This window comes from Schistocerca nitens, chromosome 2, assembly GCF_023898315.1.
Source record: "Schistocerca nitens isolate TAMUIC-IGC-003100 chromosome 2, iqSchNite1.1, whole genome shotgun sequence".
NCBI classification, from domain to species: domain Eukaryota; kingdom Metazoa; phylum Arthropoda; class Insecta; order Orthoptera; family Acrididae; genus Schistocerca; species Schistocerca nitens.
The window spans coordinates 726,863,414-726,890,398 of NC_064615.1; the positions used below are offsets into that span (position 1 = coordinate 726,863,414).

The 26,985-nt window shown below is 39.8% G+C and overlaps 1 protein-coding gene across 5 annotated transcripts in view; it reads right to left on the reverse strand.

Annotated features, from left to right (window-relative positions):
- LOC126236925 (E3 ubiquitin-protein ligase CBL) overlaps positions 1–26,985 on the reverse strand; it is a 205,564-nt gene that overhangs the window by 43,010 nt on the left and 135,569 nt on the right. For 3 of the 5 annotated variants that reach the window (XM_049946590.1, XM_049946591.1, XM_049946589.1), the window contains 2 exons: positions 8,475–8,555; positions 4,803–5,114 (listed from right to left, as the gene is read on the reverse strand). In XM_049946590.1, coding sequence (XP_049802547.1) covers positions 4,803–5,114; positions 8,475–8,555 — 393 coding nt within the window. The remainder of the gene's footprint in view (positions 1–4,802; positions 5,115–8,474; positions 8,556–26,985) is intronic. The other 2 variants (XM_049946594.1, XM_049946592.1) reach the window with 1 other exon arrangement.

The following is a 26,985-nucleotide window of genomic DNA, read 5'->3' on the forward strand; positions in this document are numbered from 1 at the left end:
GAATTCGAGGTGTATCCAATGAGTGGCTCAGGACATACCTATGTGGTTGCAAACAGGTGGTTGTAGTGCAATACACTGACCATAACAAAATCAGTTACTACTGTTCAGGATGTGAAAAATGGTGTCCCTCAAGGATCAGTATTAGGACCCATTCTGTTTCTCCTCTATGTCAATGATCTTATGTACAACAGGTATTGCCAAACTACCCTCCAATTTGCAGATAATACAAGCTTCCTTATTAGTGGGAAAACAGAAGAATAACTAAAAGACTCCACTATCCAAACAATGAACAGTGTAGAACAGTGGTTCAACTATAACAAGATAATTTTAAACAAAGACAGTAGCACTTAACTTCTATAATCTAAAAGGAAGGCACCACCCAAACATACAAATAGAACTAAGGGACAGAGTTATTGAAAGTGTTGACAGCACAAAATTTCTGGGCCTCTGGCTCCAGAACAGCACAAAATGGGAGGTACACATTGAATAAGTGCAAAGAAAACCAAGCAAAACCTGCTATTCAATAAATATCTTAAAAACTTGTTGCAGCAAAACCAGCCTGTTACATGTATACTGCTCCTATGTGCATTCTGTAATTAAATATGGCATAATCTTCTGGGACAATGCAACAACAAATATCAAAGTTTACAGGATGCAAAAGAGAATATTAAGAATTATTGAAGGGGTAAACAATAGGAAATGATGCAGACCCATACTCAAAAAATTGTCAGTTCTTCCTCTTCCTTGCATTTTTGTCTACAAAACGTCAGTTTTCATAAAACAATATATGTTGATAAACACCCAGATATCTTATTTAAAAAAATGAAGATATACATGCATACAATACAAGACAAAAATCTGATCTTCATGTGAAACAGATGAGAACATCATTGCGCCAAAAAGGCACTCTGCATATAGGGATAAAAATTTACAATAATCTGCCTAGCTATATTAAATCAGTAAGTAAACTCAGTAGTTTTAAGGCTGAACTAAAAGCATATTTAATTGATCATTACAGTACCTAGAAACCAAACGACAAAAATAAAGATGCATTATGAATATTCTACTTTGTATGTCTCTAATGTTTCTTGTATGTATGATTCTTTGCTAAATTACTTAAATATCTAGTCTTTAAGTATGCAATACAAACTATATTTTATCTTGCAAAGACTTAACCATGTCCAATATCCTTGTATATATTCTATATATGTAGGATTAGGAGGACTAAAATAAATAAAAATAAAAAAAAATTGTTACACACATGTCTTTGGATGAATGCACTGATTCCAGCTATAACTCACTGATATTGTAGTCAGAGCACTATGGTTTTGTGTTTTGTGAAAAACACATTTGTGACATCAAGTTGCCAAATTTTGAAGCATTCTGAAATCTTGTCAAGATCTTACAGGATAATGATGCAGCTTTTTTCAGATAAAACTTCATTATAGGTAACTGTATCATTTGCTAAATGTCTGAGGTTACAATTAATATTGTCTGACAAGTCATTAATATGCAACATTAACAGTAAGGGTCTGAATCTATATCTCTGCCGCATGCCTGAAGCTACTTCTAAATCTGTCAATGATCTTCATCCATGTTAACATACTGCATCCTCCCTACCAATAAATCCTCAATACAGTCACAAATTTCTCTGTATGCAAAATGCATTTCTGTAGTAGTATCCTTCCTGATGCATCTGAACCAACAAATATTTATTTTTTGGTCTCTGAAACCACTGAAAAAATGAAAGACCAGGAACTCCCAAATCCCAATGTAATGCTCCAAATACTAATCTGCAATCAACGTAACTTTAAAAGCACCACACAGTAATATTTCCATTTTAACTTCATGGCCCACAGTGATCAAACAATGCATACACCATAAGGGTGGAGACTTCTGTGCCACTGTTGATAGTGCATCACAGACACTTGTAATAATAGACTGGACTGGACATTGTTATCACGTCTTTGTTGGAAGTGTGAGAAGGACTAAAACAAAGCCATCCACATATCTGAAAATCATGACAGATAATTAGCCGCACATATTACTATTAGCCCTATTCAAGTTTCTCCTGCTTCAATGGATGATATGTAAATGTTGCTCTTATGTCTCAAATATCATTAACATTCATTTGATTTTAATTATAACTCTCAACTTATTCTGACATATCAACATTATCTTTTATGAAATAGAAAAATTAGCATGAATCATCAATTTACAATACAAGCATCTTTTGCTGAAATGCATAACCTGCAGTACAGAGGCATTAACTAATGTGGAAAAAAAATCTCTGGGGAATGGATAGAGGACTTAAAAAGAAGCAAAAGAGTTCACAAATGCATTTGGTCCTTTTTTATTTTCTTAGTTGTAGACACTTTTTGCATTTCTGGATTTTTGTTTTCAAATTTCCAGTTTGTTTCTACAGATGTTTCTTTTTTTTTCATTGTCAATATTGTCTCCTGATGGCTAAATGAAATGCTCAAGATGTCTATCATCAGCCCTAACACAAGCTTCCAAATGCTACATCATGGGTTGTCTTACTTGCTCCCACGTTCCATGCAACTCCTGTACCTTCTAAAATCTTTTTTGAAAATGCTGGCAAAGAATTTCAACATTTGCAATTAACCTTGAATACAATATGTCCTTTAAAAGACCTCAAAAATAAAAATCCAATGGAATGAGATTGGGAGATCTGGTGTGCCAAGATGCTGCTGCCCCATGACTTATCATTTATTTTGTAAACACTGATTTAAAATTATTGCTTCAAGAGCAAAATGAGGTAGTATCCCCTCATGAATCAGACACATGTTCTGATATAAGTGTTGTGGAACATCTTCCAGCAAATAATTTAACTATTCCATTAAAAATTCACTACAAAAACAATCAATTATTGACAAAATTATTTAATAGGATAGATAAAAAATCTATTCACCAAGTGGCGGCAGAACATACACATAAAAGATGGTTGTAACTGGCAAGCTTTCGGAGCAAGTGGCACCTTCTTAAGGCAGAACGGTTGAAGGGGAAGGAAGAGGAGTGAAGGAAAAGGACTGGAGAGGGGGTAGATTTTGGGAAAGTCACGCAGAATTGAGGGTCATGTGAGACTTACCAACAAACAGTCTTTCCTTCTCATCCCGTACGGTAGGTATTGCCTCACCCATGGTTCTGGGTGACTTTCCCAAAATCTATCCCCTTTCCTAGATGTCTCCAGTCCATTTCCCTCACCCCTCTGCCTTCTCCTTCAGCCCTTCTGCCTGAAGAAGGAGCCACTTGTTGGGAAGGTTGCCACTTACAACCGTCTTTTACATGTGTGTTCTGCCAACGCTTGGTTTTTTTATCTATGCAATTAAATAACTGAAAATTCACTGTATGATGCTCCAGTCAGTGTTGCATGGAAACTGAAAGGTCCAATTAATCTGTGACCAATTATACCAGCCCTTACATTAATGCTACACTGTTGTTGCTACAAAACTGCAAAACAATTCTCATCTGTCAATACATGCAAGTTGTGAAAATTCTGCGTTGTATTCCTGGTAAACTTTGCTTCATCAGTGAAAAGTATAGCAGACAGAAAGTCTTGATCCTGAGCTTACATCCTCAGTACCCAAGTGGAAAAAGCTTTTATGGGTTGAAAATCTATTGCAATACAACCATGTACTGTCTGAAGATGCTGTGAATAAAGGAGTTGCTCTGTCAACACTTTCCACACCGTCACATGAATCACAATCTCAAGTTTCTGGCATTTCTCTGGTACTGCTGCCATTATTGTCGTTAATATGATGAAGTATTGGATCTTCTAAATCAGACATTCTAAGACTGTTTGGTCTTCCACAAGAAACTGACATTTTCTCAGAAAAGCCTGTCTCTACAATATGTTCATGTCTTTATTGAAAGCCCCTAATGTTCAGCAAATGTCTACTGGGAAATCTGTCAGTATACAAACATTTGGCTTGAGACACATTGCAATTTGAATATCCACGCATTAAGCACACGTCCACTGTGTGCTGTTTAGAATACATTTTAGCCATAAATGTACAGTACACACTAGTCCAATATGAATACAGTCAAACAGGTGTCATGCCCGTGACCAGAAATCAAACATAACATGTTGCTAATGCATATTTATTCCATGGTGGAAATAGCCTATTTGATTCCTGGTGGGGAAGAAGTTGCAGTACAAACTAAACACTAGATCAAAAAGAACTGCAGAATAAGCTTCCACTACTGATTGTGTTCTTAATACTAAAAGATTTTGTTTATTTACTAGTACCATGGCAACTGAGAAAACATAAGAAGGCTTTACTAATACTTCCCAAAACAAATATTTGAAAAAAAAAACTGTTGAACCAAGCCTGAAATTTGAGAACATAGAGACAGAAATTAAGCAAATATTTACCAAAAAAATAGTGTCTGTAACTAAGGGAAGAAGTGACCATATGCATATATGACCTTTTTAGCTTCTTTTTAAGTCCTCTATCCATTCCCCAAAGATTTCCCACACATTAACATCATGTATGTTTCTAAGAAAAACAGATGACAGCACTTGGGACTAGCCCATGCACACCTGAATACATGTGCAAAACCTCCATGAAGTTAAATTCATTCTGTTTTATTTGTCTAGAGTTTTCACTATTGAAACAAGTCATGCTGTAAACTCACAGTCCACAAATATAGTGATTAAATCCAGAAGGTCACCTGGTGCTTTTGTTTTGTTTTTATCTCAGCAGATTCTTTTGGCCATGCTAAGGTAGTGTCCATTCTTACACTAAATTATTGTAATTTTGTAAGTTTCTGATACTGACCTGGAGTAATAACAGTGTTCTCATAACTAGGTTCTTCTGTAGCTTCAGTAAGCTCTGCATAGTGCGCAGAATGTGTGCTGCCAGCACTCTGTTGTCGATGCAGCACAGTTGTTTCGTGTGGTGTTGTAGCAGATGACTGACTTTGTGCCACACTGGCAGTGGGGGTAACTACAGAACATGACACAGGAGAAGTAGATGTGGTGGAGTCAGTGCTGGAAGTAGATGCAAGAACTGCTTTTGCTCCCTTGACCACACCACTGCATCCTGGAGTAGGAACTGGCTGCAGAATATCATATCGCCTGTCTGTAGCACCTGAAATGACAAAATACTATTTCTGATAACAAATTCGTCTTTAAAGCAGTGGTATATAAACAGATTTCTAACCATTATCAAGAAGTTTACATTCTGTACATTTCATTATAGTAATCAAACATTCAATGGCTTCACCCTATCAAGTGAGGATATTGTATATACTATGAAAGACCCCATAATATCATATACAGAATTTTCATTAATGAAAATTGAATATGTAAGAAGAAAATAACAGCACCATTTTCATTATATATTAACAAGATGACACATCATGTGAGAACACACAATAAAGTATGTTAACTTTTTAATTTGCCCGCCACCAGTCAACAGCTCCAGGGCAGATGAACTACACAGCAGAAATATTTTGGTGACAACACACAACCAGAGTAAATACAAGCATCATGCTACACTTATCCATTCTTCTTGAAACATAATATGAGGGGTGTTCAAAAGAAAAGGTACAAAAGAACACTGTGGGTAAAATTGAAGTCTTTATATTTTGTAATCACCAGAGGCCTGAGCACAACTATCCCACTGTTTCATGTGCAGAAGGATATCCTGTTCCCACAATTCCTGTGGCTGTGACAGGAGCCATTCCTCCACTGTGTCCAATTCGTTGTCCAAGTTGAAGCTCCTCCCTTTGGTATGTCTTTTTTGCAGACCACCAGCAGACACATGAAAATCAGAGGCAGATATGTCCAGACTTTAGGACAGATGCTCTGGCTGTTCCCACTTGAACATGCCCATCAGACTTTGCTTTAATTGGACATGTGTGGACCCACATTTTTGTGCAGTGGTATCACCTCCCTGTTTTGTGGAGCAGTATCACCTCCTCTGTGAGCAGCCCTGGTTGTGTGCTGTTTACGGACTTACATAGGCTACAGTGTGTCTCAAAGTTCATGTCACTGGTAATGGATTTTCCATGCCTGCGGAATTCAATGAGTATTGGACCTTGGACATTGAAACAGATGGTGAGCATCACCTTGCCTGCTGAGGACACAGATTTGAATTTCTTAAGGGGAAGTGACAACACTTTATTTGTGTCCCTGGGTGTCTCACTATGTTATCCCAAACTGGCAAATGCAAATTTCAACCAGTTTGGATGTTACAATGTTAAGTACCTTTCCATTTGAACACTCCTTATAAAATGACTTCTCAATGCAAGCTTCATCTGTTTCCTTCCATTCCAACTGTTCTGTGCACTGAGTGCCATCATACACCAACAAACTTCTTGAAATCATCATTATATTTCTTTAGGGGTCATGGAACACTCCTTTGGTGTCTCCGGGGTCTTCACTGTGCCAACTTATTACAGTGCCATCTATTGTGGGGTTGCCTTGCTATGTGGCCACTCTGTTGATAATTCAGTCTGATTGATAACTGTTTAGAGGGAGCCTGTTCTGGTTTTCTTTTGATGACCTCGTTCTTCACCTTATGCCTGAATTTGATGCCCAGCTTCCTCCTCTCCATTGCTCTGTTTACACACTGTGATTTATGAGGATTTTCTTTGTCAGAGCCAATGTTGCTGAATCAAGTTATTCCTGGTAAGACACAAGCATTGCACACTTTCATTTATAGTTTTGCTGAGACATCCTTGTCGGTCAGCATGAAACAGACCTTTCTGAATTCTGCCTAACTCAATCCTATTACTTGTGGAACGATTCCATTTATTACAAAATTAATACATTTTGTATGATCTAAAACACAGTAGCTACACTTTGCTCATTTGTGTGATCTAAAATACTGCATTAGCTGTTATGTTTAATTGCTTTATTTTCGATGGAACACTGTCAGCATATGCATGGTGAATTATGGAAACATGTAAAATGAAGAAGATCACAAAGATTTAAACTAAATGTCAAACATAATATTGACTAAATCCTGCTCTTCAGTTACAAATCTGCATTGTAGTCAGTTTAGTGACTCTGAATCCTTTTCGTATCTCAATTTGTAGTAACAATCAAATATTTTAATTACACCACTATATTTCAAGAAGTTTTTCTGAGCCATTCCACAGTGAATGTTGTACAAGAACAGTCCTAAATAAAAGAAATATTTAAAATAAACAAGTTGAAATTGTAGTACAGCTATATAAACACATGTACATAAAAACAGTGTTCTTAGTTTTGAAGACTAGTGTTCCCTGTTTCAGGGAAAAAAGAGAAGATAGCGGGGGAAGTATGAGAAGGAGTCTGTCCCAACTATTTCATCCTTCCCCGTGAAGCTAGTACTGTGTTTTATTCATTCGATTTATAAACTAAAATGAGAATTTATATTTTGGCTGTGGAAAATGGCCATACCAAGCTTGTTATTATGTGTTTCTATTTTCTGTATAGGGAGCTACAGCTCCTGAAGGTAAGTATTGAACAGTCAATGTGTTTGTGAATTTAACAAATGTTCTGAATGGAGTTATTTTAATTCTACATCTTTCAACCAATCAATAAAATCAGCATTTTTAAATGCTTTGTCTTTACCAATATGATGTTAGCTTCAAAATTATCCCTACTTAAAAATTCCAAACGTGTTCCCAGACTCCTGACACATCAGCTGAAAATCATTTCACTTAAAATACATTGCTTCAAACTCAGTGAGGAGGCCTAAGTATTTTGTAGAATAGTTTCCTAACTTTTTTGCGTTTGATCATAGCAATATAGGGGATGGGTTAAGTTGTGAATATGTGATATTCCAGGCCCAATTTAATGCCATCCAAAGCAACTTCTTATTCCATGGTAACTTTTATGCTATCTTGGCATAAAAGCCAAGCCTTTTAGGCCAACTTTTATGCCATCCACAGTAACTTTTTATTCCAAGGTAACTTTTTATCCATAATAAAAATAAAATTCAGAGAATTGCTTTCTATTATCATTAGAGAAGGAATAATAACCGAGCATATTATAACAAACCAAAGACTATTATTTTTACATATAAACACTTTTATAAGTGTTGCTTAGCAACATTGTGTTGATGTCATTTATTGGTCTGTACCATCAACAAAATACTATAGGTTACATTACCTTTCATAGTATGCATAGGTAGTCATGGATAAACCAATGGGTTCATGTGATATATGAAACATATCCATACACAGCTGATTTGAGATTTCACTTTTCAATTTCCAATGCCTGTAGTTCAACCTAGTGTCTAAAGGAAGGAAGTCTCAAGACAACAATTTTTTCCCTGGAGATTGAGAATCATCTTCAAATATTGAGGCAACTTTTGTGGTTACATTTTATTTTGGAAGTTACTTTCCCTATTCTGGAGAAGCATGAAAGCTGCCAGTTGTCTTTGCAAACAACTAATTTGTTGGTATGTGCTAATACATATTATTCTTATAAATATTCATTGCTCAAAGCCTCTTACCTAATAAGGAATCAACCACCTCATCATCCCTTGGTGGGAATGAAACCATATAGTGATTTGCGGGCTCAGGTGTTTCTTCAACTGGCATTGAAAGCATACAAGAGAAATTGTTAACAGGCTGGCAGTTATGAAAAGGACCAAGAAGTAAACAATTAAAACACACACACACATGCACACACACACCGCACACACACACACACATACACACACACATATCTATCCTAAATGATAACACATTTTAATGTACTTTTAAGGATTCATTACTCACAAATTCATGACTACCATAAAATAATACAAAACCAGTAGTAGCCTTATTCTCTGATAAGATGAATTTGTGTTTCAAATCCTGCAAGAGATTTCCTTTATTAAACTATTGCCATGTCAAATATTTCTGCTTGTCAATCATATGATGTCCCTATGAGTGTTTTTCTTTAACAATTTTCTTTAACAATTTTCTGGTTTAATGTTGAACAGGGGAAACAATTTTAGAGCTGGAAATTCTTCAGGGGATTATTCATTGGAAAGAAATTTAAGTTTTGTCTGGATGGAAAACTCTCATAAATGAGTTAAAATGTTAAACCTTGAGCTTTTGAATATTTGTATTTAATTTTTGTCTGGCTTGATCTCTCAGAAATTAAATACATAATGCCTTTAGTCATCTCAATTAACAATAAATATAAATCTATTTATTTTATTTTGAGAAACATTCACTCTGTAAACATATGTGTATGTTTCACTATCTTTGAATAAGAAGAATGGCACTGAAAGCGGAACAGTTCCAAGAAAGTCTTCTGTAATAATGAGAAGTACACATAAAAGAGAAAGTATCGAATGATATTTCCGTGTGCAATAAATAGACCCTGTAACAAACTATGCAGATTCACAATGAAATTGACAATGTTTTCAACAGTTCCCACATTGGGATAACATTTTTGTTAATGTTTATGAAGCTTGTTGTATAACCACTAAGGATAGCAATGTTTAATAACGCAAGTGCTGAAGAATGTGATGTGCCCTATGATGTGATTTTCTTTAACAACTGTTAAACTGGTAAGGCTGTAGTAGCTGTTACAACATTTGTGCTGTGCAAAATATCTCTACAAATCTAAGGTAACCTCTTGCCTTGACCATGGACTCTGGTATCTGCTTTGTTGCAAACCAGCAGCCATATACAATTATGAAACAAAAGCCATGTGAACAAAATGAGGTTCGTGTTTCATGTCTTATTGATATCAGCACATTGTAGATACAGCGCTACATCAGCTGGAGAAGAATAGGGGAAAGGAACTGGCATCAATGTTGAGGAATCCTCTTGCATTCATCTTAACTGACTTAGTGAAATTGCAAAGGCCATATGATAGATTTGTACTACTATGTGGTGAGCTTCCTTATTTGGCAAAGTGTAGCAACTCATTGTGACATTTGCTAGACATTAGGACAGAAAATCCCTGGGGAAACGATCAATAATGCAATTTCAGTAGCTGACTATGACTGTTTACTATTTGAAGATGGAGGCAGGGACAAATATCCCCATTATAGTCAAATAATTCTCAATGAAGTTCCCATTTGCAGAATGTAACATTAGAATTTTCCAGTGTGTTTCTTAAGGGGTGAAATACATTCCTTGCCTCATGACATGTGTCCTACACAACTTAAGTACCCCAAATTCTTGAAAGTGTGCAAATTGAACAATAAGCTTAAAACAACCTGTCAGCAGAACGAAAATATTACTCTTCAGTGGCCAAAGTGAAGGCTCCTGATGGATTACAATTTACTGGATGAGTAACACGGATTGTTGCATGTTGGAGAGAGCTTCTGCAGTATTTGAGGAAGTATGGGGCAGTTTCAGGAAGATAGAACTTTTGTATCAGTCTGTGAGGCATTCTTGGGTGGCTCAGATGATTGATGATGCTGTGATGGACATAGTTGTGGATTAAAGTTTTAGACTCAGAAACAAAGTGTATGCAGCTGCTCTGCACTCTGTGAATTGTTCTGAAAAAATTTTTGCAGTTATTTCTGATGATACACATGAATCAATCTTGAATAGCCACTGTAGTCATTCCTTGCTGGATATCGGATATATTTCCAAATTACTGAATGGTACATATTTCATCAAATGTGAGTTATCTACAACTGTTTCATGAGTTTTGCCCTGTAATTGTAAAAGGTTCCATTTTCTTCCATGGCCACATTGAGATGCTACCAACAACAGAGAAGAGTTGATGATTTTTGATAGGAGCAGATGTTATATAATTGACAAACAAAGAGTTATAATAAAAAACACATCAGTTTACTCGGAGAAATGTGAAATAACACTTGATAAAATCCAAACATTTCACTGCATGTCTGTATGCTGTTCTACCCCAAAATGAATTTAACTCTGATTTAACTGTTTTACTACTGCAACACCAGCTTCTACTACATTCATTTCATGGTAATGGTTCAGGAGGAAAAACTAGTCTGAACCATGTAGCAGTTGGCACCAGACTGAGCTTTTAAAACTGACAGTCACTACTGCCCATGTGAGCACCACTTATTTGTTTATCATACTTTGTCATGATTGATATATATTCATGATTACTCTACCCAAAATAGCTTCGTGAGTGTGGTGTATATGACCTGACTCCCATATTTAGCACATTGGGAACCTAACAATACCAGAGAAAGAAAGTTGCTATTCACCGTATAGTGGAGATGCTGAATCTAATTATATTTGGTGCCCTACTTTATGTGCATTCTGGGCAAACCATTCAACTACAGAAAAATTTATAAGGTATCCTTGAATGTTTGTTAGCATTATTATAAATAATGCTCTTAGTGTGGCAAATTACAATTAGATGGAGTAATTAAAGTACTGCAAAAAGTGAGGCACTTGTAAACAATAACAAATAAAAGCATTAATTGTAGGAATATAATTAAAGATAATTAAAAATGCTTTTATCTGTACATTAATAAGTCACTTTGGATTACATTCAAATTGATGGGTAACCATATCTGTAACGAAATTACTTAATACTTTACTCTGAACTATTTTAGTCAAAACAACCAACATGTTTCCACCACAAGCTAAGATGCAAAATTAACACTCGCATTGTATTAATGATAATACTAGGGCTACTTTCCTTGCTGTTAATTATTAATGCTTTTGAGGCAAACACCACATTTACTGGGTGCTTTGTGCACATCACGACGAGGTAGCGGGTGACAACTCTGTGGGCTTCGGATGACTCATGGTTTCCACACTGTGCATGTGAGTCAGCAGACAATGGCTGTTGCGTGCATGGTAGCTGCCATGCAGGACTGCACCAGGAATCTGCCAGCAGTGACCTTGCTCAACTGTCATCATTTACAATCATGAATCATGACCAATGTCTAGAGTGACCTTCCAGAAGCTTTTGAAGAGTCTCACATCAGGTTTGGCAGCAAAGTTTCCACCCCAGTTGGAGAAAATGGGAATGTTATATGGAGTTCTTCAAAATTCTGTCCTGCACATAACCTTACTTTTTATTGTTTGTCCTGCCAAGTGAATTATTTTCGAACAATGGAAACTTTAGGTTGTAATATCAACTATTCCAATTCTGTCACAAGCTTATCCTACTCCATCAGAGGCTGGACCAGCTGTGAAAGCAGCCATTGCATATACCAGCTAAGCTGCAATCATTGTGGAGCTTTTTATATTGATATGACTACCAAGCAGCTGTCCATCAGGATGAACGGCCGCATCAAAATTGTGGCCAAGAGCAAAATAGACCATCTGTGGCACAACACGTAGCTGAACGTAACATGCTCAATTTCAATGGCTGCTTCACTATCCAAACTACCTGGATCTTTCCCTCCATCACCAGTTTTCTGAACTACACAGATGGAAGTTATCCTTGCAACACATTCTCCACTCCCAAAATTATCCCGGCCTCAACCTATGGTAACCTACTGTCCCAACACCCTCCAGCCAAAAGTTTCCAGCCTGTCTGTCCTATCACCTCCTTCCTATTCTCATCCTCACCCTCTCTGTGTGCCATTCGCTACCAATGCACCTACCCATCTTTCCCCTTCCCCACTCTTCTCGTTTTTTGTTCCTCGTGTGTGTGTGTGTGTGTTTCCTTTTCTGAAGAAGGCTTTGGCCAAAGGCTAACGTGTAAGTTTCTTTGCCTTATGTCTGTCTGTAACTCAATGTGTCATCTTTATTGTAAAGGAATTATTTTGTTAGCTCCTGCTCTTGACTATTAATCTATGGAGGGTAGCATTAATAATATAAGTTTGGTGCATATGGCACTTTAACATATGAGTAGATTTCTGACTGCATGATCATTTATGACAGACTTGGTAAATTTCAGGAAAAATAATAATTTTGTAGTTTGACAATGTTTGATCAATGTAGAAAATTATGCCTCTTCCAAATAGCTGACACAGAGGAAAATTCAAGTATAACTGATTCACTAGAAACATCTTAATGAGTCTGCAATCATGCAGGAACTGTAGTGGACTATGATATTTCAGTACACAGTGAAGTTAGAGGAAGTGGTAGCCCTAAATTACACTCAAAATTGAATGGTTCCACAACAGATAACACATGTGACCCAGTGGGAAATAGCTACCAGAAAACTTACTTCTTCAAATTTTACAGAATATAAGTCAGAAACCATAAATTTGAAGGAAATAATTGTGAAGCAGATCAAAACAATGAATAACGTAATCAGAAAGTGCAAGAGTATCTCTTGAAAACAAAATAGAAACTTACAGAGACGTTAACAAAAAAGCACAAACACTTAAGACAGTAACTCCAAGGTACATAGATTTGTATGAAATAAAAATGGAAAAGTCAAAAAAGAGGAAGAGTATTAAAATCCATTTACCGACTTTTCAATAAAATAAGAGAAACTCATAAAGACAAGTTGATGATCTATTAGACACAATGCTGCAAGCTCAAATACATATCAGTGAAGTTTAATTGAAAATAAATATATCAATATAAGTGTACATAGTGCTAATGACACCTATGCTTCCAATGTCTGCCATCTTCTGTCACTCCTTCTAAGTTCCGTTGCCTGTACAGAAATTGAACCAATGTATGTGCCATGTTCATTGATATTTCTTTATTTTAATTTTCTTCTTTCACATTGTTATTAGTAGTTTATGATCATGTGTCAAAGCAAGAAATACAAGGTGTCCCTGGAGGAATGGTCAGTGTTCAGGGATATGACGGGAATGATCATTTGAAGCAAAAAAAGTCTAGTCAACATGAGCTCCAAAATGCATACCTTAAGAACTTTGTGCACTTCTTCATCTTTGAGAGGTGGTAGTATGGACCAAAAAAGAAAAAAAATCCAGTAAACATGGGCCACAAAGTGCATACCTTAATAGCTGTTGGCATGTGTTCATCTTTGCTACTGTGAAACACATCCCTTCCTCCTTGGACAACCTGTACAATTTTCAAGGTACTGTTTTGAGTTATATTTGTTTATGCATTTCAGTGGTTAATACTTTAAATAAAATCATGGTATTTTTGTTTTTTCAAGTAGTGTTTTAACATTCCACATAGGAAAAATATATCTAAAAACAAAGATGATGTGACTTACCAAATGAAAGTGCTGGCAGGTCGATAGACACACAAACAAACACAAACATACACACAAAATTCAAGCTTTCGCAACAAACGGTTGCTTGGCCTTTACAAATGTCTGCTTGTGTCTGTGTATGTGCGGATGGATGTGTGTGTGTGTGCGAGTGTATACCTGTCCTTTTTTCCCCCTAAGGTAAGTCTTTCTGCTCCCGGGATTGGAATGCCTCCTTACCCTCTCCCTTAAAACCCACATCCTTTCGTCTTTCCCTATCCTTCCCTCTTTCCTGATGAAACAACCGTTTGTTGCGAAAGCTTGAATTTTGTGTGTATGTTTGTGTTTGTTTGTGTGTCTATCGACCTGCCAGCACTTTCGTTTGGTAAGTCACATCATCTTTGTTTTTAGATATATTTTTCCCACATGGAATGTTTCCCTCTATTATATTCATATCATTAATTATATAAAAATGTATACAGCAAATTCTTTGAGTAGCAATACAGAAAAAGACAATAAATATTTTCTTAGAATCATTAAAACTTACTCTTGTTATGAATCCCTGTCTTTATTTCAGGAGGAAGAGCATTGAAGAGTTTTGTTCCAGTGTAGTGGACACCCTCTTGTGCCAAGCTCAAATTTCTATGCTCACTGTGTATGTCATTCTTCCTCTGTGTGTTATGCTCATGATAGTTACTGTTTGGTTGAAAAATCTCTATATTTTTCCAAACAAAACACATGAGAGAAAAAATATATTGGCATGTAGTTGTGTATATTTTAAGTTTTCAAAAGCTATTTCTACATGAGTCTCTTGGGCGCAATCCACATATAACTCTTAACGCTTGCTTCTGAGCAAAAAACACTTTCCTTGCAAATGGCTGGTTGTCCCAAAAAATAATGTCGTATTCAACGAGTGAGTGAAAATAGCCACAGTATGCCACTATTGCAGTGTTAAGTTCAACACATGTAGTGACAACCCGTAAAGCATATGTAGCAGAGCCCGTAAAGCATATGTAGCAGAGCTAAGCCTCTTACAGAGATCTATAATATGTGAAGACCAGTTCATTTTCTTGTCAATGTGCACTCCCAGAAATTACATTTCTCCTTCTGCAATTTCTGTGCCACCTGTTGATGCAAATTAACTATTTTTTGAATTATTTATATTTGTCCTTCAGGTTAAACATGTTTTTTGTTTGTATATTTTTGTGTTTTCATTTTTATACTTGCTCCTCAGCTGTAGATTTGTTGAGTTATATTTGCTTTTCACTTCCTCTACTATTATTTCGAAATATATATATATATAAACAAAGATGATGTGACTTACCGAACGAAAGCGCTGGCAGGTCGATAGACACACAAACAAACACAAACACACACACAAAATTCAAGCTTTCGCAACAAACTGTTGCCTCATCAGGAAAGAGGGGAAGGAGAGGGAAAGACGAAAGGATGTGGGTTTTAAGGGAGAGGGTAAGGAGTCATTCCAATCCCGGGAGCGGAAAGACTTACCTTAGGGGGAAAAAAGGACAGGTTACACTCGCACACACACACATATCTATCCACACGTATACAGACACAAGCAGACATATTTAAAGACAAAGAGTTTGGGCAGAAATGTCAGTCGAGGCGGAAGTGAAGAGGCAAAGATGATATTGAATGACAGGTGAGGTATGAGTGGCGGCAACTTGAAATTAGTGGAGATTGAGGCCTGGTGGGTAACGGGAAGAGAGGATATATTGAAGAGCAAGTTCCCATCTCCGGAGTTCAGATAGGTTGGTGTTGGTGGGAAGTATCCAGATAACCCGGATGGTGTAACACTGTGCCAAGATGTGCTGGCCGTGCACCAAGGCATGTTTAGGCACAGGGTGATCCTCATTACCAACAAACACTGTCTGCCTGTGTCCATTCATGCGAATGGACAGTTTGTTGCTGGTCATTCCCACATAGAATGCATCACAGTGTAGGCAGGTCAGTTGGTAAATCACGTGGGTGCTTTCACACGTGGCTCTGCCTTTGATCGTGTACACCTTCTGGGTTACAGGACTGGAGTAGGTGGTGGTGGGAGGATGCATGGGACAAGTTTTACACCGGGGGCGGTTACAAGGAGGGTGCATGGGACAGGTTTTACACCGGGGGCGGTTACAAGGGTAGGAGCCAGAGGGTAGGGAAGGTGGTTTGGGGATTTCATAGGGATGAACTAACAGGTTACGAAGGTTAGGTGGACGGCAGAAAGACACTCTTGGTGGAGTGGGGAGGATTTCATGAAGGATGGATCTCATTTCTGGGCAGGATTTGAGGAAGTCGTATCCCTGCTGGAGAGCCACATTCAGAGTCTGGTCCAGTCCCGGAAAGTATCCTGTCACAAGTGGGGCACTTTTGTGGTTCTTCTGTGGGGGATTCTGGGTTCGAGGGGATGAGGAAGTGGCTCTGGTTATTTGCTTCTGTACCAGGTCGGGAGGGTAGTTGCGAGATGCGAAAGCTGTTGTCAGGTTGTTGGTGTAATGGTTCAGGGATTCCGGACTGGAGCAGATTCGTTTGCCATGAAGCCCTAGGCTGTAGAGAAGGGACCGTTTGATGTGGAATGGGTGGCAGCTGTCATAATGGAGGTACTGTTGCTTGTTGGTGGGTTTGATGTGGACGGACGTGTGAAGCTGGCCATTGGACAGGTGGAGGTCAACGTCAAGGAAAGTGGCATGGGATTTGGAGTAGGACCAGGTGAATCTGATGGAACCAAAGGAGTTGAGGTTGGAGAGTAAATTCTGAAGTTCTTCTTCACTGTGAGTCCAGATCATGAAGATGTCATTAATAAATCTGTACCAAACTTTGGGTTGGCAGGCCTGGGTAACCAAGAAGGCTTCCTCTAAGCGACCCATGAATAGGTTGGCGTACGAGGGGGCCATCCTGGTACCCATGGCTGTTCCCTTTAATTGTTGGTATCTCTGGCCTTCAAAAGTGAAGAAGTTGTGGGTCAGGATGAAGCTGGCTAAGGTGATGAGGAAAGAGGTTTTAGGTAGGGTGGCAGGTGATCGGCGTGAAAGGAAGTGCTCCATCGCAGCGAGGCCCTGGACGTGCGGAATATTTGTGTATAAGGAAGTGGCATCAATGGTTACAAGGATGGTTTCCAGGGGTAACAGATTGGGTAAGGATTCCAGGCGTTCGAGAAAGTGGTTGGTGTCTTTGATGAAGGATGGGAGACTGCATGCAATGGGTTGAAGGTGTTGATCTACGCAGGCAGAGATACGTTCTGTGGGGGCTTGGTAACCAGCTACAATGGGGCGGCCGGGATGATTGGGTTTGTGGATTTTAGGAAGAAGGTAGAAGGTAGGGGTGCGGGGTGTCGGTGGGGTCAGGAGGTTGATGGAGTCAGGTGAAAGGTTTTGCAGGGGGCCTAAGGTTCTGAGAATTCCTTGAAGCTCCGCCTGGACATCGGGAATGGGGTTACCCTGGCAAACTTTGTATGTGGTGTTGTCTCAAAGCTGACGCAGTCCCTCAGCCACATACCCCCGATGATCAAGTACCACGGTCGTGGAACCCTTGTCCGCCGGAAGAATGACAATGGATCGGTCAGCCTTCAGATCACGGATAGCCTGGGCTTCAGCAGTGATGATGTTGGGAGTAGGATTAAGGTTTTTTAAGAAGGATTGAGATGCAAGGCTGGAAGTCAGAAATTCCTGGAAGGTTTGGAGAGGGTGATTTTGAGGATGAGGAGGTGGGTCCCGCTGCGACGGAGGACGGAACTGTTCCAGGCAGGGTTCAATTTGGATGGTGTCTTGGGGAGTTGGATCATTAGGAGTAGGATTAGGATCATTTTTCTTCGTGGCAAAGTGATATTTCCAGCAGAGAGTACGAGTGTAGGACAGTAAATCTTTGACGAGGGCTGTTTGGTTGAATCTGGGAGTGGGGCTGAAGGTGAGGCCTTTGGATAGGACAGAGGTTTCGGACTGGGAGAGAGGTTTGGAGGAAAGGTTAACTACTGAATTAGGGTGTTGTGGTTCCAGGTTGTGTTGATTTGAATTTTGAGGTTTTGGAGGGAGTGGAGCTGGAAGTGGGAGATTGAGTAGATGGGAGAGACTGGGTTGGTGTGCAATGAGAGGAGGTTGAGGTTTGCTGGAAAGGTTGTGAAGGGTGAGTGAGTTGCCTTTCCGGAGGTGGGAAACCAGGAGATTGGATAGTTTTTTGAGTTGGAGGGTGGCATGCTGTTATAATTTACGGTTGGCCTGTAGGAGGATGCTCTGAACAGCCGGTGTGGATGTGGGAGAGGAAAGATTAAGGACTTTTATTAAGGATAGGAGTTGACGGGTGTGTTCATTGGCTGAGTTGATGTGTAGGTGAAGGATTAGGTGGGTGAGGGCAATGGATTGTTCAGTTTGGAACTGGTATAGGGACTGATGGAAAGAAGGGTTGCAGCCAGAGATGGGAACTTTAAGTGTGAGGCCTTTGGGGGTAATGCCAAATGTCAGACAAGCCTGAGAAAATAGAATATGGGAGCGTAATCTGGCTAGGGCGAAGGCATGTTTGCGGAGGGAATGTAAATAAAACTTAACGGGGTCGTTGTGGGGGTGTTGTGAGGGTGACATGGTATTAGAAGGTGGAAAGTGTAACATGAGGCTGAAATGAAAATGAAAATAAAAATATATGGGGAGAGATAAAGGTGGACTGGAAAGTAACTGGAGATCTGGTGTGAACAAAGGCGAGAAGGTGTTGGTTACAGCTGGGCTATGTTTTTAGATATATTTTTCCCACGTGGAATGTTTCCCTCTATATATATATATATATATATATATATATATATATATATATATATATATATATATATATATTAGGTGGGTGAGGGCAGTATGTGGCTGAGGGACTGCGTCAGCTTTCAGACAACACCACATACAAAGTTTGCCAAGGCAATCCCATTCCTGATGTCCAGGCAGAGCTTCAAGGAATCCTCAGAACCTTAGGCCCCCTACAAAACCTTTCACCTGACTCCATCAACCTCCTGACCCCACCGACACCCCGCACCCCTACCTTCTACCTTCTTCCTAAAATTCACAAACCCAATCATCCCGGCCGCCCCATTGTAGCTGGTTACCAAGCCCCCACAGAACGTATCTCTGCCTACGTAGATCAACACCTTCAACCTATTACGTGCAGTCTCCCATCCTTCATCAAAGACACCAACCACTTTCTCGAATGCCTGGAATCCTTACCCAATCCGTTACCCCCAGAAACCATCCTTGTAACCATTGATGCCACTTCCTTATACACAAATATCCCGCACGTCCAGGGCCTTGCTGCGATGGAGCACTTCCTTTCACACTGATCACCTGCCACCCTACCTAAAACCTCTTTCCTCATCACCTTAGCCAGCTTCATCCTGACCCACAACTTCTTCACTTTTGAAGGCCAGACATACCAACAATTAAAGGGAACAGCCATGGGTACCAGGATGGCCCCTTCGTACGCCAACCTATTCATGGGTCACTTAGAGGAAGCCTTCTTGGTTACCCAGGCCTGCCAACCCAAAGTTTGGTACAGATTTATTGATGACATCTTCATGATCTGGACTCACAGTGAAGAAGAACTCCAGAATTTACTCTCCAACCTCAACTCCTTTGGTTCCATCAGATTCACCTGGTCCTACTCCAAATCCCATGCCACTTTCCTTGATGTTGACCTCCACCTGTCCAATGGCCAACTTCACACGTCCGTCCACATCAAACCCACCAACAAGCAACAGTACCTCCATTACGACAGCTGCCACCCATTCCACATCAAACGGTCCCTTCCCTACAGCCTAGGTCTTCGTGGCAAACGAATCTGCTCCAGTCCGGAATCCCTGAAGCATTACACCAACAACCTGACAACAGCTTTCGCATCCTGCAACTACCCTCCCGACCTGGTAGACAGTGCCCCACTTGTGAGAGGATACTTTCCGGGACTGGATCAGATTCTGAATGTGGCTCTCCAGCAGGGATACGACTTCCTCAAATCCTGCCCTGAAATGAGATCCATCCTTCATGAAATCCTCCCCACTCCACCAAGAGTGTCTTTCCGCTGTCCACCTAACCTTCGTAACCTCTTAGTTCATCCCTATGAAATCCCCAAACCACCTTCCCTACCCTCTGGCTCCTACCCATGTAACCGCCCCCGGTGTAAAACCTGTCCCATGCACCCTCCCACCACCACCTACTCCAGTCCTGTAACCCGGAAGGTGTACACGAACAAAGGCAGAGCCACATGTGAAAGCACTCACGTGATCTACCAACTGACCTGCCTACACTGTGATGCATTCTATGTGGGAATGACCAGCAACAAACTGTCCATTCGCATGAATGGACACAGGCAGACAGTGTTTGTTGGTAATGAGGATCACCCTGTGGCTAAACATGCCTTGGTGCACGGCCAGCACATCTTGGCACGGTGTTACACCGTCCGGGTTATCTGGATACTTCCCACTAACACCAACCTATCCGAACTCCGGGATGGGAACTTGCTCTTCAATATATCCTCTCTTCCCGTTATCCACCAGGCCTCAAACTCCGCTAATTTCAAGTTGCCGCCACTCACACCTCACCTGTCATTCAACAACATCTTTGCCTCTGCACTTCTGCCTCGACTGACATCTCTGCCCAAACTCTTTGTCTTTAAATATGTCTGCTTGTGTCTGTATATGTGTGGATGGATATGTGTGTGTGTGTGCGAGTGTATACCCGTCCTTTTTTCCCCCTAAGGTAAGTCTTTCCGCTCCCGGGATTGGAATGACTCCTTACCCTCTCCCTTAAAACCCACATCCTTTCGTCTTTCCCTCTCCTTCCTCCTTTCCTGATGAGGCAACAGTTTGTTGCGAAAGCTTGAATTTTGTGTGTATGTTTGTGTTTGTTTGTGTGTCTGTCGACCTGCCAGCACTTTCATTTGGTAAGTCACATCATCTATGTTTTTATATATACACTCCTGGAAATTGAAATAAGAACACCGTGAATTCATTGTCCCAGGAAGGGGAAACTTTATTGACACATTCCTGGGGTCAGATACATCACATGATCACACTGACAGAACCACAGGCACATAGACACAGGCAACAGAGCATGCACAATGTCGGCACTAGTACAGTGTATATCCACCTTTCGCAGCAATGCAGGCTGCTATTCTCCCATGGAGATGATCGTAGAGATGCTGGATGTAGTCCTGTGGAACGGCTTGCCATGCCATTTCCACCTGGCACCTCAGTTGGACCAGCGTTCGTGCCGGACGTGCAGACCGCGTGAGACGACGCTTCATCCAGTCCCAAACATGCTCAATGGGGGACAGATCCGGAGATCTTGCTGGCCAGGGTAGTTGACTTACACCTTCTAGAGCACGTTGGGTGGCACGGGATACATGCGGACGTGCATTGTCCTGTTGGAACAGCAAGTTCCCTTGCCGGTCTAGGAATGGTAGAACGATGGGTTCGATGACGGTTTGGATGTACCGTGCACTATTCAGTGTCCCCTCGACGATCACCAGTGGTGTACGGCCAGTGTAGGAGATCGCTCCCCACACCATGATGCCGGGTGTTGGCCCTGTGTGCCTCGGTCGTATGCAGTCCTGATTGTGGCGCTCACCTGCACGGCGTCAAACACGCATACGACCATCATTGGCACCAAGGCAGAAGCGACTCTCATCGCTGAAGACGACACGTCTCCATTCGTCCCTCCATTCACGCCTGTCGCGACACCACTGGAGGCGGGCTGCACGATGTTGGGGCGTGAGCAGAAGACGGCCTAACGGTGTGCGGGACCGTAGCCCAGCTTCATGGAGACGGTTGCGAATGGTCCTCGCCAATACCCCAGGAGCAACAGTGTCCCTAATTTGCTGGGAAGTGGCGGTGCGGTCCCCTACGGCACTGCGTAGGATCCTACGGTCTTGGCGTGCATCCGTGCATCACTGCGGTCCGGTCCCAGGTCGACGGGCACGTGCACCTTCCGCCGACCACTGGCGACAACATCGATGTACTGTGGAGACCTCACGCCCCACGTGTTGAGCAATTCGGCGGTACGTCCACCCGGCCTCCCGCATGCCCACTATACGCCCTCGCTCAAAGTCCGTCAACTGCACATACAGTTCACGTCCACGCTGTCGCGGCATGCTACCAGTGTTAAAGACTGCAATGGAGCTCCGTATGCCACGGAAAACTGGCTGACACTGACGGCGGCGGTGCACAAATGCTGCGCAGCTAGCGCCATTCGACGGCCAACACCGCGGTTCCTGGTGTGTCCGCTGTGCCGTGCGTGTGATCATTGCTTGTACAGCCCTCTCGCAGTGTCCAGAGCAAGTATGGTGGGTCTGACACACCGGTGTCAATGTGTTCTTTTTTCCATTTCCAGGAGTGTGTGTGTGTGTGTCTATATATAGCTTGCTGTTAAACTAATTATAACCTGTTAAGTTAGAGATAGTAGATTTCCTTACTGCATATACCATTCAGGATGCACCAATGATAACATAATTTGATTTGTTATATCCCTACATGGAATGTTTTCTTGCTGAATATGGACACATATAAACCCTGTGATATGCCAAATTTCACTGAGAATGGTTACTGAAATTTATGCCTAAAAGACAGTGAATGGATATACATATTTGATGCCTGTCTAAATGAATAGTGACCATTTTTGCGATATAATCACATAATACATACTTTGTTTATGTAATAATATTTCTTTCACAGAGATTTTTTTTTACATAAAATTATATTTATCTATAAAAAGTAGTGCAAAACAGTATGTAAGAACTAAAAACAAGCATAGAGGAGATTTCTTGATCCTGTATCCGTGCACTGTTTAGAGTTTGTGCAAATATTGCTGTTGTTGATACTGTTAAGACTTTTCTTTTATTTTTTCCTTCCATGCTGCTAAGTAAACTGAATTAGTGATAACCAGGTACGTCTGGCAGAAAGTGTTTGTTTTTAAATTCTGTCTGTTTTTTGATTCTCTACCTGCTGCATACACAAATAAATCAGAAGGTTTTTCAACACACGAGCAGGCCGCAGACAACTGTATATGTCAGAAGCATGAATTTGCCAAATTCTGTCCACACACTTGTAGTGATCGCCCTTCTACATTGTTTATGGATATCACAAATGTGAGTCACAATGGAAACTGCAAACATTTGAATTCAAATGGCATATCTGTTGGAACCATTGGGATGCCTGGCAACAGTAAATCTTCTCATGTAACTTTAAACAATGAAATTACTATTATGAAAAAACAAAGGCTGTTAAACAAGTAAACTTTTTGCCAAAAAGCTTTCTTCTGAATTTCACACACACACAGAGAGAGAGAGAGAGAGAGAGAGAGAGAGAGAGAGATGCAACTCTCACACACATGACCACGTGTGTGTGTGTGTGTGTGTGTGTGTGCGCACACGCACGCGCATACACCATGTGCATGCGCATGTGTGAGTGTGAGTGTATGTGGTCTAATTCAGAAGAAAGCTTTTTGCCCAATAGTTTACTTGTTTAACAGCCTTTTTGTTGTGCCTGTCTGCAACTCTACATCTCCACTATCTCCCATAACTTTTCCATTTAAAATTGTTGCTTTGATGTTATAACAATCTTTTTCCCTAAAACCCCAGTGTTGTTCCAAAACTGTGATGTATATATGACTGGGAGAAGTATGATAGGCATACCACATTTCAATGTTAAAATGTGCAGCAGCATGACTGGAAAATGAAATGAATTCAAGAATTCAGCTGAATAACTGGCAATTTTGCCTTGATTAATTACAGTACCTCTAGACTTATAAATTGTTGTTTCACCTCGTGTTTCATTTCATTCTTCAACCTCTCAATTTTATGACTGTTAGCATAATTAATCCTCATTTTGTGTTACAGATGTCACAGGGGTGATAGAGGTCATGGTACAATACAGTTTTATTTTAAAATTTTACATGGAATTCCTCTTTGGATATGGTAATGAAATTATTTCAAGGTAGTCATAAATTTAACTTATAGTATTTGTGGTTCGTCTTAAAATGCTGCAGAAGACTTGATGCATGTGCAAGGACATAACAACAAACAGTTTCCAACCAAAGTGGTACCATGGCAGCTGAGAGTTCTTCAAAGAATGCCAAACTTTTCCAAAGTTTCAGCTTTCTTTTTACTGTATAAGTAGTTTCAAATTTTTAATCCATTACTGGATATTTAGTTCGATAAAGGTGCCATATGTATGAAAATGGCAGGATACTCACAAGATATGCTCCCATTTTTTTGGTTTACAAATTGTAATATTTTTGATGGTTTAACAGATATTTGGTGCAGATAAGGCAGAAAACATGCATCATCTATCCGTCAAACCACAAAAAACAGCAAAATTTTCAAATCAAAATGAATGGGAGCACACCATGTGAGTATGCCACTATTTTCATATGTATGGCACCTTTTTCTGACAAAACACTGAATAATGGCTTAAAAAGCCAAAACTGGTAGAGGAACAAAGAAGAAGTCTAAATAAACACAGCCTAAGTGGAAAATGTCACATTTATTTAATAAATCTATGCCTGTGGACCCACTATGAAGAAGATATATGACTTCTCTATAGAATTCACTTTCGTATATATAGCATAAATATTTCAGTTCACAGGTTACTACATGGGAACATCAAAGAATCCCTGGATTCTTAGTATTTGATGCTTATGGACTAAAAAGGCCCAACTGCTGATGATGGAATCAGCCATCAGACACTCAGTCAATCGAAGCCTGTCCTTAACTTGTACTGCATATACAGAAATACCAAGTATATATAAATGTGTTTCTCATCTGACAGTATTTAAGAACACAATATTTAGAAAATATTCTGTTAAGATGAGTAATTGGCTTTTATTCCTCACGCCATTTACAACAACCATATGTACATAAAATAAAAGGGTCATATATCACACAAAATTTGCTTAATAACTATTGTAAGGATCCAGAAGAGTAGTGATCCATCACATGATTATAATTAAAGTACTGCCCCTTATCCTGTTCCAAGCATTTTGTAGAAGAAAATCCAGGATGGATAGTGGAGATGCTGAGTCACAGATAGGCACAACAAAAAGACTGTCACAAAATAATCTTTCAGCCAACAAGGCCTTTGTCAAAAATAGACCACACACACACACACACACACACACACACACACACACACACACACACACACACACACACACACACAGGTGTGACAGTCTTTTTGTTGTGCCTATCTGCGACTTAACATCTCCGCTATATGGTAAGTAGCAACTATCCTTTTCATAATATAGTTACATTTTCTTAAAGATATTTACTGATATTAGGCAGGAAACTAAGGCACTATTAGTCTAAAATTATTCAAATGCACAGTTATTTCTTATTTAAAGGATCTCAGTTTCTGGATCCTAGAATTGCAAACATATATATTTTAACAGTGCTGCATGCAAGTAATAAAACGAGCTTCCATAAGTATGTCACATCCTTCCATATAATGTGAAACCATATATATTGCAAAGATAAGTATAAGCTGAATAATATAACAAGAAATGCAATTGCTCCTTTGAAAGTAAAGACTTCCGGTGTGTTTCCAAGGAAACATTCTTTCATCGTTATACATAAACATATATACAGGAAAACATATGTTCTTGACTGATAAGGGACATGTAAAATTGCTGTTAATAACAATCACTGACAAATACAATATGCAGAAGCAATTTACAATTACTTTATCCACTGCTGTATGTTTTCAATTCTTTCCATACCAGTGAAGATCACCTAGTGAGAATGGAAGGAAAATTGTCACACAAAGACAAGGAAACACTCTTCAGAAATATAGAGCCAAGAGGAAGTTATTTAGTTCAAGACTACCTGAATAAAAAGCAATTAGAAGAATGTACTGCTTCAGGCCTGACACCGTGTGTCCAATGGCCTGGTGGGGAAACATCCATCACTATACATGCAGCAGTGAATGTGCTAAAACAAGTTGCAGGTATGCCACATTACCTATTACTTCAGTTATTCTGTATTTAGAAAAAGGAGGCTGTCAAAATGTGTTTTTTACTATAATGCATATAGAAAGCTACTAATTCGAGTACATATTCTATTCTGTCATACATGCCTACCTTATATAAGGCACGATCAAAAAGAGATGACTGCTGCTTATATGCAACTCTGACATGCTTACATAAGCACATATATGTAGGCAAGAGATTAGTGTGGCATTCGTGTCTTTCCAATGAGCATGCAGTAAATGCAGAAATATGAACAATGGCAACATTATTACCAAATGTTTCCACATAGGACCAACATTGTTAACATTTTCTTGGCTGCTGAAGTACAAACACTAGCAGAAATCCATCAGAAAAAGAAGAATGTGTATGGGGCAACATGTCTTTCATAAACCACTGTTGTGGAAAAATTGCAACAAGGATTGCTGCCACTTCATGATAATGCACGTCTCCATATTGCAAATGCCATAACACAGAAGTTACGCCAACTCAAGTGGGTGATACTTGAGCACCTGCGCTATAGTCCAGATCTCTTGCCATGTGATTATCATGCCTTTGGTCCCTTGAACAAGGCCTTAAATAATTCCTACTGGATGCAGAAGTGCAGCAGGCAGTTACCAAGTACATATTTCTTCATCCAAATGAATATTTTCAACATGGTGCATCGATGGGATGATTGACTCAATGCTCATCATGAGTCTGCCTGATTGGTACACTGATCCTGGACTACATGGCTTTCAAACTGAAACTTTTTGATCACCTCTTTTATTTAAAAACTGGAAAATGGCAACTCTTTTTGGAAATACTTGTATTTCCATTTTTTTCTTTGTGTGTGTGTGTGGGTAGGGGGGGGGGGGGGGGGGCAGGTTAGAATAAGACTTTAACTTACAGTTACATATCAACATAAATGTGGATAGGGCAGAAGTTAATTGTTATACAATTTTTTTCACTATTAACAGAGGGTACCTTTCAGGACAG